This window comes from Artemia sp. Qi Xiang Cuo, chromosome 7, assembly GCF_049724085.1.
Source record: "Artemia sp. Qi Xiang Cuo chromosome 7, ASM4972408v1, whole genome shotgun sequence".
NCBI classification, from domain to species: Eukaryota; Metazoa; Arthropoda; class Branchiopoda; order Anostraca; family Artemiidae; genus Artemia; species Artemia sp. Qi Xiang Cuo.
Genome location: NC_142800.1, coordinates 61,219,562 through 61,233,342, shown reverse-complemented (window position 1 = coordinate 61,233,342; position 13,781 = coordinate 61,219,562). Strand labels below are relative to the sequence as shown.

Sequence of the window (13,781 nt, the reverse complement as noted above, 5' to 3'; positions counted from 1 at the left end):
AGTTGTGGAAAGTTTTGCAACGAAATTAATTTTTAATCGATTGCAACAAAGTGACAAAGGTCTAGCCTCTAAAGCTTTAAGGAACGTGTGAACTTTTGGCTAGATAGATTAATGAAAGCTTCATATAATTCATGCCCATGGCCAAAAAGAAATGTTTCCACTTATTCTTGAGCTCGATCCTACATTTTGTTAGCTGAAGTGAAGGTTAATTGTTGAGTTTGCCATTTAATTATCTGTGTGTTTGGATATAGGCAGAGGAATAGAATCACCTATTACTTGTAAACCTTAATAGTTCTCTCATTGCCTACAAAATCGGAAGTTTTCTCTGTGCTCCTTCCTTACTAGTAATATTAGAAAGTTTGCTCATAGCAAGGGAACAAACTTTTGAGCTAAGAGAGATACAACCTCTTTTTCAAAGTGGATCCATACTTCTTGAAGAGCTGGTTAATTTTTAATGCATCATTTTTTTTGTTCAAAGTTTGTTCATAAAGTGCACTATTTTGAAATTTTGAGAAATTGACTGCTTCTTTACTGTGGTATACAGCGAAGGTGCGTCGAGACTGTGTGAAAATACCTAAAAAATAGTCTGATTCATTGTAAAATAAGCTGGAGGCAAAAAGTGGGACATGAATCCTCTGCTATTCCATTTCCCACCCCCTGGCGTTTCAACTTATGGGAAGAAAGGTAGGAATGTTGCGAAATTTTCAACCAAAATCACGAGGTGTGCTAAGATGGGCCAGTGGCCGCTCCGTCAACCTACTTTGTTTTGGGTGGGGGGAGGGGTTACGGAAAGAAAGTAATGCTGTGAAAGAAAGTAATGCTGCACCTTGTTTGAAGCAAGGGCTATGCAAGGATTTGCTGTATGTGTGACTGGAGAATCAAACTGAGCCTGTCAACTAAAACTCCACCACATACCATTGCCAAGACTAGTAAAAAGAAAGTCATGCTCTACCTTCTTAGGAAGCTCAAAGTAGGCCCATAGTTCCTCTAATATCTCACCTGCCATTTTTCATCCATAGGTTTTGTCGGAACAATACGTTGCACCTTGTTTGATATTGAATCATGAAAGGATAATCAACGTCATTAGAGGTATAAATTGGGTCCGTCGCTCTCCGCCTGTCCCTCCTAATACCAACTTCTCAGCAGAAATTTGGACATAATGCACCCTCTTTGAACTGGAATTACGCTAGGATTTCAGTTGGTTTGCTCGAATAACCAAAGTGGGCGAAAGCCCCTGCAATGTCGTCCTGACAATCCTTCCGCTGAATTTAGCACAAAGATAGGTATGCTGTACCTTATTTGAACTGGAATCATGCCAAAATGCTCAATCTGCGTGATTGAAGGACCTAAGTGGGGCCATGACCCTCCAACAACTCTCCTCGCACATAGGTCAGGATTAACCAGTAGGCTTACTAGGCCCGAGCCAAAGGGTGCACAATTCCCGGGGGGGGGCAATAAATTATCACTGAGCGATTTTTTCTTAACAAAAACTGGATTGATGTGATTTATCGTCAAAATGCCGGGTGCACTCCGCAGCCGCGCAAATCTACTCAGAAATCATAAAGCATGCAAGTGATCTATTGAGTTTTTTATCCCCGACGATTGTAGATGAGCCTATGGTTGTAGATGAATGCTTACATTTGAGACCCTTGTGGTACAAAATACTGACGAAGAAAAAAAGAAGGACTCAAACAGCCGTTAGCAAGGTTTTTTGTCATTTTGATGCAGTTGACATCTATCCAAACATTGACATCGCCTTAAGAATGGTTCTTAGTGTACCTACCACAAACTGCACAGGAAAAAGATCCTGACAAATTGACATCATTATCCCTGTTCACTATTGAGGGAAGGCTGACTCAAGAGATGCCGCACAATGACGTCACAGACACCTTCGCACGAAAAAGAGCAACGAGGAAGGTTTTATCAATTGGTTTTAAAGATAAATAGCCCTGCTTACAAAATAATATATGTTGCGTGCATGTATTTATGTGTTGCTATCTACCAATGGATTAAACTTATTTCCAACATCTTTCTTGTTTATTTAATTTAGTTAATACCCTCAACCTACAAATATTTGCTTCTCAAACTATAATCATAAATGATGTTATTTGGCGAGAAAATAAAAATTGTCGTCATAAAGATCATTTTCGTAAGTAAAATTGACCCTCCCTCCTACGGTATGAATAAGGATCGGGAAAAACGCTTGGACCTAGAAGCGTCAAAGCTTTAAATCCGACCCTGCTCGCACATCTCCACCAGTTTTGTAGAAATATAGACACTTCCCAACCTCTTTGAACCAGAATCATACAACACCTTTAAAACAGCATGATTGGAGGTAAATTGGGAATCACTGATCCTTTGACCCCTATGCAATAGCCCTTTCCTTTCTGCAAATCTTTATGCAGAAAGACTGGTGCATTGCACTTGGTTTGAAGTGGAATCGCACGAGAATTTTTAGTCATTGAGTGAAGGCATACAGTGGGCTCGACCTTGGAAACCCCTCCCCATCTCACTGCCAGAATTTTAGTAGAAAATAGACACGTTTCGCCCTGTTTGAAGCACAATCAATCATTTTGATCAGGATGATCGGGGGTACATCGTGGCCCCTGGGCCCTTCAATCACCAATTGTTAAGCAGAAATATAGGTAGGCATTTTGTTGTTGTTGTTGGTTTGATTGGCTTAAAATATGTGGGGCAAGTGCCTTGGCTTAATGGGAATAGAATCAGGTTCAAGGCCTAGGAACCCTGGGCCAAGGGAGGGAATATCATCTCTTCCCTTCCCAAGAAGGAATACGCCTATCATTGCTGTATCTTAAGATAAGAATGTAAAAGAAATTACCTCGGTGAAATGTCCCTGTGGAGTGTTGCAGCAACTATTTTCCATGGGTCGCAGTTATAGAACAGAACATGCAACTATATATCATGGGTAATAAATGCGTATTCTCTCGTATCACGTTTGCAAATGCGTTACGATTATTGTTACTTACTATTTGCAAGGCCGACTTGTAATTCGAGAACTTCTGAAATAAGTTTTTTGTGTATGGAGTAATCGACAAATTTGTGTCCGACAAATTGTGTCCGCTTTTTTTTTATTATCTGTGTTGAGACTGTGTACTTAGTGGTTAATAACCATCCGTGAAACGGTTCATGTAAACCTTTGGTTTTAGATATTGAAAAGTGCATGTCTTCTTGCTCAATTTTCATGGCTCTAGACGTCTAAAATTTAATGAACATGAAAATCGAAATTTTTGGGAAAAATAACGGAACATATATTTCGAAATCAGGATCTTGGGCATTACTTCCCCTAAAAAATTATGAGAGATATGGAACTTCTGTTTAGTTCGTCGGAGAGATAATACGAAGCTCTATTAGTGTTCAAAGTTGTTTGATTTGCTTTTTCACTTTGGAAGTAAAAGTTCCATCTAGCCTAGAAAAAAAAAGATTCCTCCGGGATATCAAGGAAGTCGATGCGCAATGATAACTTTAAAAATGACTTATCAGTATACAGTTTTTTGGACATAGAATGGTGTATATCGTCTTGCTTACTTTTCATGGCAATTAAACGTCTAAAATAGAATTATCATCAAAATATAGATTTTAGAAAAAATTAAAAAATGGAACTACTGCTTCGAAGTTAGGATTTCTGTAATCATTTCCCAAAAATTTATGGGAGACTTGAAAATTGTTTCAAAATTGTGGAAGATATAATATGAAGTATCAATACACAAAGCTATTTAACTTTTAAATGGTTAACCTTTTAAGCTAGAACATTTTACTTAGAGAGAGAATGTAGGAAATTCGTAAAATCAAAATTGAAAAAGTTACTGGAGAAATTTTATTTCTGGAAAACCAGTGCAAGCTCCAGTTCATTGACGATCATAGGATGTCAAAGAAATCGATGTGCAATCAATTTAGAAATTGTTTCGTAGTGTACAGTCTATTCTGGAATATGGAAGAGTGCATGTCTTCTTGCTAAGTTTTCATGGTATTAAACCTCTAAAATATAATAAGCGTCAAAATCGAAAATTTAAAAGAAAAATTGGAACTTTTATATTTCGAAATCAGGATTGACGGTGTTATTTCCCAAAAATGTATGAGATATACTGAAATTTTGTTTAGATTTTTGGAAAGATAATGTGAAGTCTATCAATATTCAAAGTTGTTTGATTTTTTAAAGTTTTGCTTCAAAGCTAGGACATTTTCCTTTGACAAAATGTAGGGTTTTTGCCAAATCGAAACGTCAAAGTAGAAAAAGTAGCAGAAGGAATTTTGTTTTGGGACAAAAAAATGTTAGCTCCAATCCTTAGAAGATCTACATTTGTCGATCTGTGAGGGGGAAAATGCTACCTTTTCTAGAAAAAAGCTAGATATGCATGACAACTTTGAGAATCATTTCTTATTGAACAAAGCAAGTTCGTATATTGAGAAATTCATGTCATCTTAGATACTTTTCATAGTACACCCTGATTAAAATACAAGAGGGATCACATACAAAATTTCAGAAAATAACCCGAAAAATCGGAATTTGTCATTTGAGATTGACTTTTCCAGAATTATTTATAAGAAATCTAGATGGATTCGGAATTTTATTCTTTAGTTCTCAGAGGGATAATTTAGTGTTCTGCAGAATTACGACCTAAAATTTACTTTCTCAGCTAAAATAGTTTCGTTTTGCTACCGTCTACAACGTAAGGAAAAAACAATTTTTATTTTTCTCGAAAATTACTGGAAAATTTACAAACTTCAGTGGGATGCTTTTACCACGTCGGAGCTACCGACCACTGATTACGAGGAAAAAAAAAAAACCAGCTGCGAAAGCAGTATTGGTGCTCTGCAACATAATTATTGAAAAGCCTTTGTATCCTTTAAGGAAAACATAATGGGATCCTTTCGCGCCTTAAGATTTTGGTCTTTTTCCTTAACATGTACGTGAACCATTTAGTCTTTGTTCATATGGGTGTAATCATAGGAACTTTTTATGACAGTAATTTTTATGGGAAAAATGAAGACTGATGTGCTGTTCGACGATAAGCCGATTAGATTGTCCCTGTTTCCGCTAGCAGTAATCTAGTAATAAGATATTTTTGTCTGAAGATTTACCTGTGGATTGTTGACAAGCCGAAAAACTTCCCTTCTTTCAACGCAAGTACATTGGATTCCAGAGGGTCGCTATACTCGTGTCCTTCCTCAGCTCCAAAAAGGGGTATATAAAATTCAGGTAGGGGAAGGGGGTCGTATCCGTCATCTCGTATGTTGTTTCTTGTATCAATGAAGAACTTGTCTACTGGAGAAACTGAATCGTAAAATAGGATTTTGAGGCTTCTCATCTGCTCATTTACTTGACCTTGAACACGTGTACTTATTTCTGCTTGTATTATTGGCTTGGTGGAGTCGAATATGGTGCTTACCAGGGAATTGAATATGGCCTAAAAATACAAGGACGAGCTAGTTTCGGTTGGATAGTTTGGCCTTAAGTGATGAAGTTAAGGTGCTGTATTTTGAAATTGTGTACATAATTTTGATTATTTTGGTCTTTGGCTATGTCGTTTGGGACACATTCACTTTGATCTAAAAGAAGCCAAACCATATAATATTTTAACGACGTTTTACGAACAGATCATCAATGGAACTCTTGGATCTTATGTTTTAAAATAGTTGTGTGACATTGAATTACACCTGAAAACTTATCAACTACTTATTCTAACCCAAAGAGCTTATAGCGGTTATTTTGGGGTAACACAAATGCTGACTAAACCAGATATGCTGAATTTACTCCGAAAGTTTGAAATTCAGCGGCCTATGAGGGATTTATTACCTGCTCGAAAGCCATATACAGCACAGCATAAATATTATACAGTATGGACAATTTGGTTAAAAAATGGGATACATCACAGCGGGCAGTTTGGGAAGTTTCCCAAAGCGTCAAAGCAACAGCTTCAACAGGTATCCTATATTCCCATCGCACTGCGCTAAAAATCTGCCATTGCGCACGCGCGAAGGCGGTGTCATGACGAAAGGTGTGCAACTGATGTGTCCCAAAAATCTTTAATGGAGGAGGGTATAACAATTTCCAATACTGTATAATATTTATGCTGTTATATACAGTGACTCTGGACAACATTTATTGTCTAAGCGAATATGGAAGGGAAACTCTTGTCATCAACTAAAATATTGTTCCTTCTGCTTGGTATACGACTTACTGTTCAAGGGTAAACCAGAAGTATAAGGGTAGTATAAGTACTCAATCCAGAAGTATAAATCCAGAAGGTAAACCAGAAGTATAAGGGTAGTATAAGTACTCAATCCAGCTCTTGAGATGGCTTGTACTGCAATCGAAATGTGAATTTCTGTGAAATAGATACCAAAAGGGTACGTTCTGCATCGCTATGTATACACCAGAGACATAGAGTTATGTATTAGTAAAAACCTCAGAGGTGCAAATTTATTTACGCTTTGAAAACAGCGTGAAACCCTTTTATATAGCTTCAACTATATTCAGCGCAAGTTATGCAAGGATGAAATACTGTCTGATTTTGTTTGGTACACCAGCATGGTTTATCCCAGATTCCCAAAAAATCACTTCTGTGATTTTAAAGGTGGATCTTAGGCTCGATTCAAGTTTTATCTGGACTCACGAACATAGGCTTGTTGCGTTGACGTAGGCTTAATATTGTGCTTCAAGATTCTAATTTTGAGATTGAAGTCCAACTCGTTTATTTTTTACTTAACACATTATCGCTATTGAATTATAAGAAATAGCACCAAAGCGCATGACTTGTTAGCCTGAATTAGTTTACAACAAGGGAAATAAAAAGAGATCGTAAATAGATACTGAAGGAAGAGAGAATTAAAAGAGTCAAGAAAGGAGCGTTAATTAAGTAAAGAACGATTTATCCCTTGCATAATTTTTCCTGGCCACTTTGTAAAAAAGGGACCGTCAAAGAAAATTTGGAGGGGCTTTTTGATCAAAAATTAAAGGTTCTTCTGAAAATCACTAAAGGCCCCTACCCTTCCATTACCCTTTTCGCCCCTAGAAACCCCTGTAACACCTCACAAGACTGGATGAATATTTTGAAACTGCCATTAATTTAGTCATCAGTGTAATATGTAATATATTTTCATGCATGTTTTCTTCCTTTTTTTCGAACCCATAGAAATTAAATTTATAAATCATGCATTGATTTGCGAATTTAGAATACTAGTGCAACAACTAAACATAATTTATGTTTTAATTTTGAAGTCATTACTCATTTTAATTTCTGTTCCTTCTAGCTTTCATTGGTTCATCAACGATAATTTATGCTTATTTTAGGTTTATCATTTAGAACCAAATTCAGGATAGAAATTTTCCCTTAAGATGCTAATTGTGTTTTTGAAGGAGTATATCGTCATTCAGGTATCAACAGGTCGTATCTCCATAATTCTAAATTTTCAGGAGAGCAAAAAAACCACAATACTTTTTATTTCTGATAGGTTTTTGTTTCACGGTTATGGAGGGGAAATAAAAAAAATATGCAAGGTATTTTTTTTTTTGCTTTTCTGAAAATTTACAATTACGGAGATATGACCTTTTGATACCCCACTGACGATATACGAAAAAACTAAACTTCTTTGTATTATGCCGCCAAAAATCCAAGTTTTTAGATTTTCTTCATAATGATTTCTGTTTGTTCTTAGTTCGACTATTTATCCATTTTAATTTCCATTTATTTGAAGTTTTAATTAAAATTCTGAACCAAATTAACGATTGAAGCCTTCCCCTAAGACGCTAAATCTGTATATTTGAAATACTACTACTACTAATAACAACTCACCGCAGCGCCAAGCCACCTGAGGCCAATACAGCTACACACGCTCCTCCTCCGTCCTAATCTATTCAAAGCCTCCCTTTTTACACCCTCCCAGGAAGCTCCATTTCCTTTAAATCTTTCTTTATGTCATCCTCCCACCCCAGGCGAGGACGATCTGCTTTCCGTCTAGCCCTAGACGGTTGGCCGAAAAGAACAATCTGTGGCAATCTGTCATCCTTCATCCGCAGAACATGCCCTAGCCATCTCAATGTTTCTTTTATTATAGCCCTAGAAAGCGGGGTTAAACCACATTTTGTGTACAACCTACTGCTTGAAATACGGTTATTCACCCGGGTACCCAGAACTATCCGACAATTTCCCTGGCAATCCAGAGGCAATTTCTCTGGAAAACATGTAGTGAATCTTCATCCACTTTTCGGAGCGCCCATGCTTCAGAGCCACATTTGACCACTGTGATTACTCTACCTTCCAATATTCTAATCTTGGCTTGCAGACTTATCTTCCCATTATTCCAAACTTTTTTAACTGTGAAAAAACACACTGAGCCTTGGCTATTCTACTTTCAGCATCTTCAATGCTCCCACCGTCTTTACTAATAATACTACCAAGGTAAGGGAAGCTGCCCACCTGATCAATCTTTTCGTTACCCAACGTCACCTTTTCATCTTCACTGATTCCTAGCCTTAGTGCCCAAGTCTTCTTAACATTAATTTTTAAACCTATTCTAGCACCCTGAACTCGCAAAACCTCTAAAATTTCATTCATTTTGCTCACACTTTCCTCTAGGATGCTTAAATCATCAGCATAATAAGTCCAGGAGACTTTTCTCCCGATTTGATTCCGTGGTCTCCCATTGCCTTTCCTGTGCTCCTTAAGACAAAGTCCATTAAAATAATCCATACAAATGGGGATAGAACACAACCCTGCTTAACTCCCGATTTAGTACAAAACCAGCTGCTAACCTCATTTCCTACCTTAACCGCAGCAGTGTTATTCTTGCACATAGCACTAATCACTTTAATGTATTTGTCTGGTATACCATAGTAACCTATATATGGAAAAATTAAATTTACTTGTATTATGCTTCCAAAAAATCCAAGGTTCTCGAAGTTCATATTGAAATCCTTAAATTTTAGATCCAAGAATACTTCATCAACTTTAATTTTTCCTTCTGAATCCACAGAAAGGGCTGTTGATCCTTCCATTGTAGCTTCTTTGATTGTTAAATTGTATGGTCCCAAAGATGATGAAAGCCAAGAGCTAATCCTGTATCGGCCTTGCATTAAAAGCTCAGGAAACGATAGCCCAATTTCCAACTAAAAAATATAAAAATGTTTAAACTTAATAAAAGTGTTAGATACTGCCCACTCACATTGTCAACTTGCTTTATTTTCATGTGACATTGATGTTAGAACTAACTGAAAATCAAAAATGCGTTGGTATCAGGATTCTTTCTTAAATTTAAAAAAGGAACAAAAAATTCTCATGAAAATTGCAAATAAGGGATCATGGGTGCCCATTGGCTGAATTTTAGAGGTGGGGGCTTACCTTGTCTAATCGGCACTTCCAGTGCTGTGTAATTGCAATCTCAAGACAAAATATCATAGGCAGCGCGATGGCGCTGCCTAAGTAAAAAGCCATGTGGGCATAATACAATATTTATTTTTAGATCAGGGTTTCTTATAGAAAGAAATGTCATAAGAACTTCAAAAGAGCTCATGGAGAGCAACCAGCTCCCCCTCCCCCACGTCAATCACTTCCCCAAACACATCCAATCAATATTTTGAAATAGCCATTTTATTCAGTGTAGTTTAAAGGTCCAGAAATTATGACTCTGAACCCTCAGAGCAAGGGTTGTAAGTTATGCCCTGTGGGGATATAAAGTTTTTAAAGAAAGGGTGGTCGTATAAACCTCAGAGGGGACTCATTTGATTGGTAATCAGAAGTTCTGCTGACCTTTTTAACAGTCAAAAGGGATTGAAGGTCATCCAGCCCCCCCCCCCACACCAATCATTTCCCCAAACACATTCAATCACAATTTTTGCGATAGCCATTTTGTTCAGTGTAGTTGAAAGGTCTAGGAATTATGTCTTTGAGGATAACACCCCCCCCCCCCGCCCCCATATAGCCCCCAGGTCAGGAGTTGTAAGTTACGCCCTGGGGGCATGTAAGGTCTTTATAGAAATGGTGTTCGTATAAACTTCAAAGGGGGCTCATTGGATTTGTAATCAGAAGTTATAGTGCTCTTTTTAAGAGTCAAAGTGATCGGAAGGGAAATTCCCTCCCCCCGCCCACACACACACGTCGTGTTTTCCCGAAACGCATCTGATAGAAATTTTAAGACGGCCATTTGTTGTCGTAGAAACTTCGAAAAGGGCTCAGTCGGTTTGTAATTAAAAGGGCTAGTGCCTTCTTTAATATGCAAGTGATTGGAGGGTAACCTCCCCCCACACCCATCATTTCCCTAAACACTTCCAGTCAAAATTTCGAGAATTATTTTGTTTGACGTAGTTCTAAAGTCCAGAAATTATGTCTTTTAGGATAAGAACCCCCTCACAGTCCTCAGTGCAAGGGTTGTAAGGTGTTCCCCGAGGGCATTAAAAGGTTTTTATGGAAACGGTGGCTGTATAAACTTTTGAGGGGGCTAATTGGATTGGAATTTTGAAATTGAAGAGCCATTTTTAAGAGTCAAATTTATCGGAGGGCAGCTATGCCCCCCACGTCATATTTTCCCCCAATGCATCCGATAGATCTCATAACATGGTCTTTGGGGTTGACACCACCCCCCCAAGGTATGGGGATAAGGGTTTTAAGTTATGCCCCAGGGGGATGTAAGGTTTTTATGAAGAGGTGGTCTTGTTAACTTTAGAGGAGGTTCATTTGATTGGAAATGCATACTTCTAGTTCCAGTTTAAAAGTCAGGCGTGATAGAGAGAAAATAGCCCCCCCCCTCTCCCTGATATCCTCTTTTCCCCAAATATATTCAATCGAAATTGTGAGACAGCAATTTTGTAGCCAATAGTCCAAAGATAATATAACAATGTCTTCATTAATCAAATATAAGAAATATTTAGGCGGACGTTGAACTAAATCTAAACAAACTATGAGCATGTAAACTTTCAAAAAGGTGACAAAGCAATATCTTAAGAACAACTTATATTATTAAGTTGAATCCTTAAGAGTAAGTTGTGGGGGATTTTGAATTAGCCAGAAGGAACTATGTGTATACTTTTAGAACTACAACTACAGTTGCTGTAACTGATGACGCTAAGAGTATTAAAGTAAAACTTATAGGAAGTGTTTAGGGGGCGTTCCAATTAAACAAAAAAAAAAAAAACTCTATGCATGCACGTTTTCAAAAAGGCATATAATATCATAGGTAGCACCACTCTATTATAGCTAGAAATATCATTGAAACATTTAAAGAGCTAATTCGATTCAAAATTAAACGTTCTGGGGTCCTTTCTAAGAGTAAAAAGAGATTGGAGGGTAATCAGCCCGTCTCTCAAGGATATTTATTTCCCAAACACGTCTAGTCAAAATTTTGAGACAACTATTCTGTTCAACATAGTAGAACGGTCCAGCAACTATGTCTTAGGGATATTGGGCATGTCAATTCCCCACAATTATGCCAAAACTATGGACTGTTATGGAAAAAAAACCGAAAAGACATAAAATATTTTTTTGTTCATGAAAGTGACTTTGTCAATAAAAAAAACGAACAGAAACTCATCAAACAAAAAATTCCACAAAATTAGCTTTTCAGAGAAAACTAAAGAGTTCCATTAAGCAAAAAAAGGGCAGAAATGAAGTTAAGTAATCATCCAAGCGTAAAACTACCACAAATCACTATCAATAAATAAATGAAACTCAAACCCATTTTTCACTTTTTTTTACCCATTTTTTATTTTAAGGAATAAATATCAGCATAGGTATGCTAAACCGACAATCCACGGTCTTTTTTTTTTCAGTAAAGCCTAAGTTATTTTATGGTCTTGAGAAGGCATTGGGGGTGTCAGCCCGACTCATGGTAAGTTTGGCTTGTTTTGACTTTGACTCAGCTATTTATTCTTATTTCGGTTCGTTTTGAATTTCATTTAATTGTTGATAGTGGTTTGTGGTAGTTTTAAGCTTGGAAGATTAGGCTATTTGACTTTATTTCTGCCCATTTTTGGATTAATAGAGCTCTTTACTTTTCTTTGAAAACTTATTCTGTGTGAAGTTTTTTAAATTCATACAAATATATGACACCATCATTTAGCCAGAGGGGGGCTGGCGCCCCCCCCCCTAATGGGCGCCCATGCAAGGGACAATTTATAAGAAAGCTCAGAGTTTCATAGGGAAGATGTTGAACGCCATCAACTTCTGCGCACGTGTCTGTCGCTCATGCGAAAGTAGTTAATTTTATTAATACGCGCAGTAATTCCTTAAAGTTCGCGTAGAAGTATGCTTAAACTGCACTTTGTTTCTGGTGTTATTCATCCCCTTCCTATAAAAAGACCAAACCAACGCCCTTTTTCAACTCTAGCCAACCACTCAGGCAATTTTTTCGGTATTCTCTCTCCCTCCAGAAATATTTGTGTGTGCTTGTTGTTTTCTATACAGTATTTGAACCTGCTTTCCAAATTTTAAAGTAATATGCACATAGTTTGATAGAGAATATGGTTGTCAATCCTTTCGCCTCTGGTGGGGGCCAGTGATGTGTGTGCAGTCTCAGCCACCGTTCGTCTGGAGAGCTAATGATTAAACAAATTCCCAAGGAACATCTGAATTTCGGATACCAGGTAAGGTGGAAAACACCTGGTCTAGCTGCAAGTTTAAGTTCAACAGCTATCTTGAACTTGTTGTAATATTTTCGTATGAACTGAGTCTTAATGCATTGAGTTTATATTTTCGTCGATTGAATTTTTCCTGGGATTACTCGGGATTTATGGAGGTTTGGATCGAATTTTCTTGGGTTGGTTCGCGTCTACCATTTTAATATAATCAACAACTTTGCTTGTCTCTTAGTGTTGGCATAGCGTATAGCCTAATCTTGTAATTATAAGGTACTGTCTAACATTAGTCCTCTCGCTCACCACCATCTAGATTAGTCTCGTTTCGTGTGACTCCAGTCTAACATATATTGAATAAATTGGCTATAGGTTTTTTTTTGGTCAGCTCTCAGAATAATATGTATTGTAGGTTTGTTTGAGTATAACCAGTCTTCACTGAGGCTTCAGCTTTAGACCGGTGAAAGCAAAGGCTATTTAGTGACCAGTTTTTTTTTTTGTATGTTAAGTGAACTACAGTGGTGTCGAAAACAACAAAGAAAACTATATTTCTTAATGCACTCCAGTTCTTCTTCAACTAGTAATTTGGGTTTTACAATGTATTGGATGTTTGTTTTTTTCCAAACCCAGGTGTTTTGATACTAGAGAGGTCACATTCCAATTCCTGTATTTTTGTCTTTTCTACTACGAATGGCAGCAACTCATTGAAGGACTAGCCTGCCTGAGACCTACACAGCTGCCTTTACTCCTCCCCAACCTATTAGGGTTTCATTCTTCCAGCCTTTATCAGTTAATTTCCTTCCTTTAAATATTTCCTGAAGCCGTATATCCACACCAATCAAGGACGTCCTGCTTTTCATTTGATTCTAGCTGAATAGTCAAAACCAAACTTTTTGGGAACTTCTGATTACCAATTATCATATTTATTGATAAAACATGTCCTAACTATCTTAACTTTTCTTTCATTAGACCTAGAAAGTGGAATTTTACTATAGTTTTCGCGCAACCTCTCGTTTGATAAGTACTCGCTCAAAAGAGTACCAAGCACTAGCCGTGGGCAATTCCGCTGGAAAGTATATAGTATGTCTTCAAATTTCGAAGCCCCCATGCTTCAGAATCATACTTAACAACTGGCATTGCCAATGCTTTCTAGTATCTTAATCTTCGCTCAGGATGTTAGATTATAAATCACAAAATG

At 37.4% G+C, this 13,781-nt stretch overlaps 2 protein-coding genes across 3 annotated transcripts in view; one reads left to right on the top strand and one right to left on the bottom strand.

Moving 5' to 3' along the window:
* The window catches only part of LOC148950527 (ras GTPase-activating-like protein IQGAP3), a 171,841-nt gene that overhangs the window by 27,963 nt on the left and 130,097 nt on the right, over positions 1–13,781 (top strand). The gene's annotated exons all lie outside the window — the stretch shown is intronic.
* LOC148950528 (uncharacterized) overlaps positions 1–13,781 on the bottom strand; it is a 49,730-nt gene that overhangs the window by 28,140 nt on the left and 7,809 nt on the right. Inside the window, exons 4-5 of the mRNA XM_089092456.1 lie at positions 8,885–9,127; positions 5,101–5,426 (exon numbers count right to left, since the gene is read on the bottom strand). Coding sequence (XP_088948582.1) covers positions 5,101–5,426; positions 8,885–9,127 — 569 coding nt within the window. The remainder of the gene's footprint in view (positions 1–5,100; positions 5,427–8,884; positions 9,128–13,781) is intronic.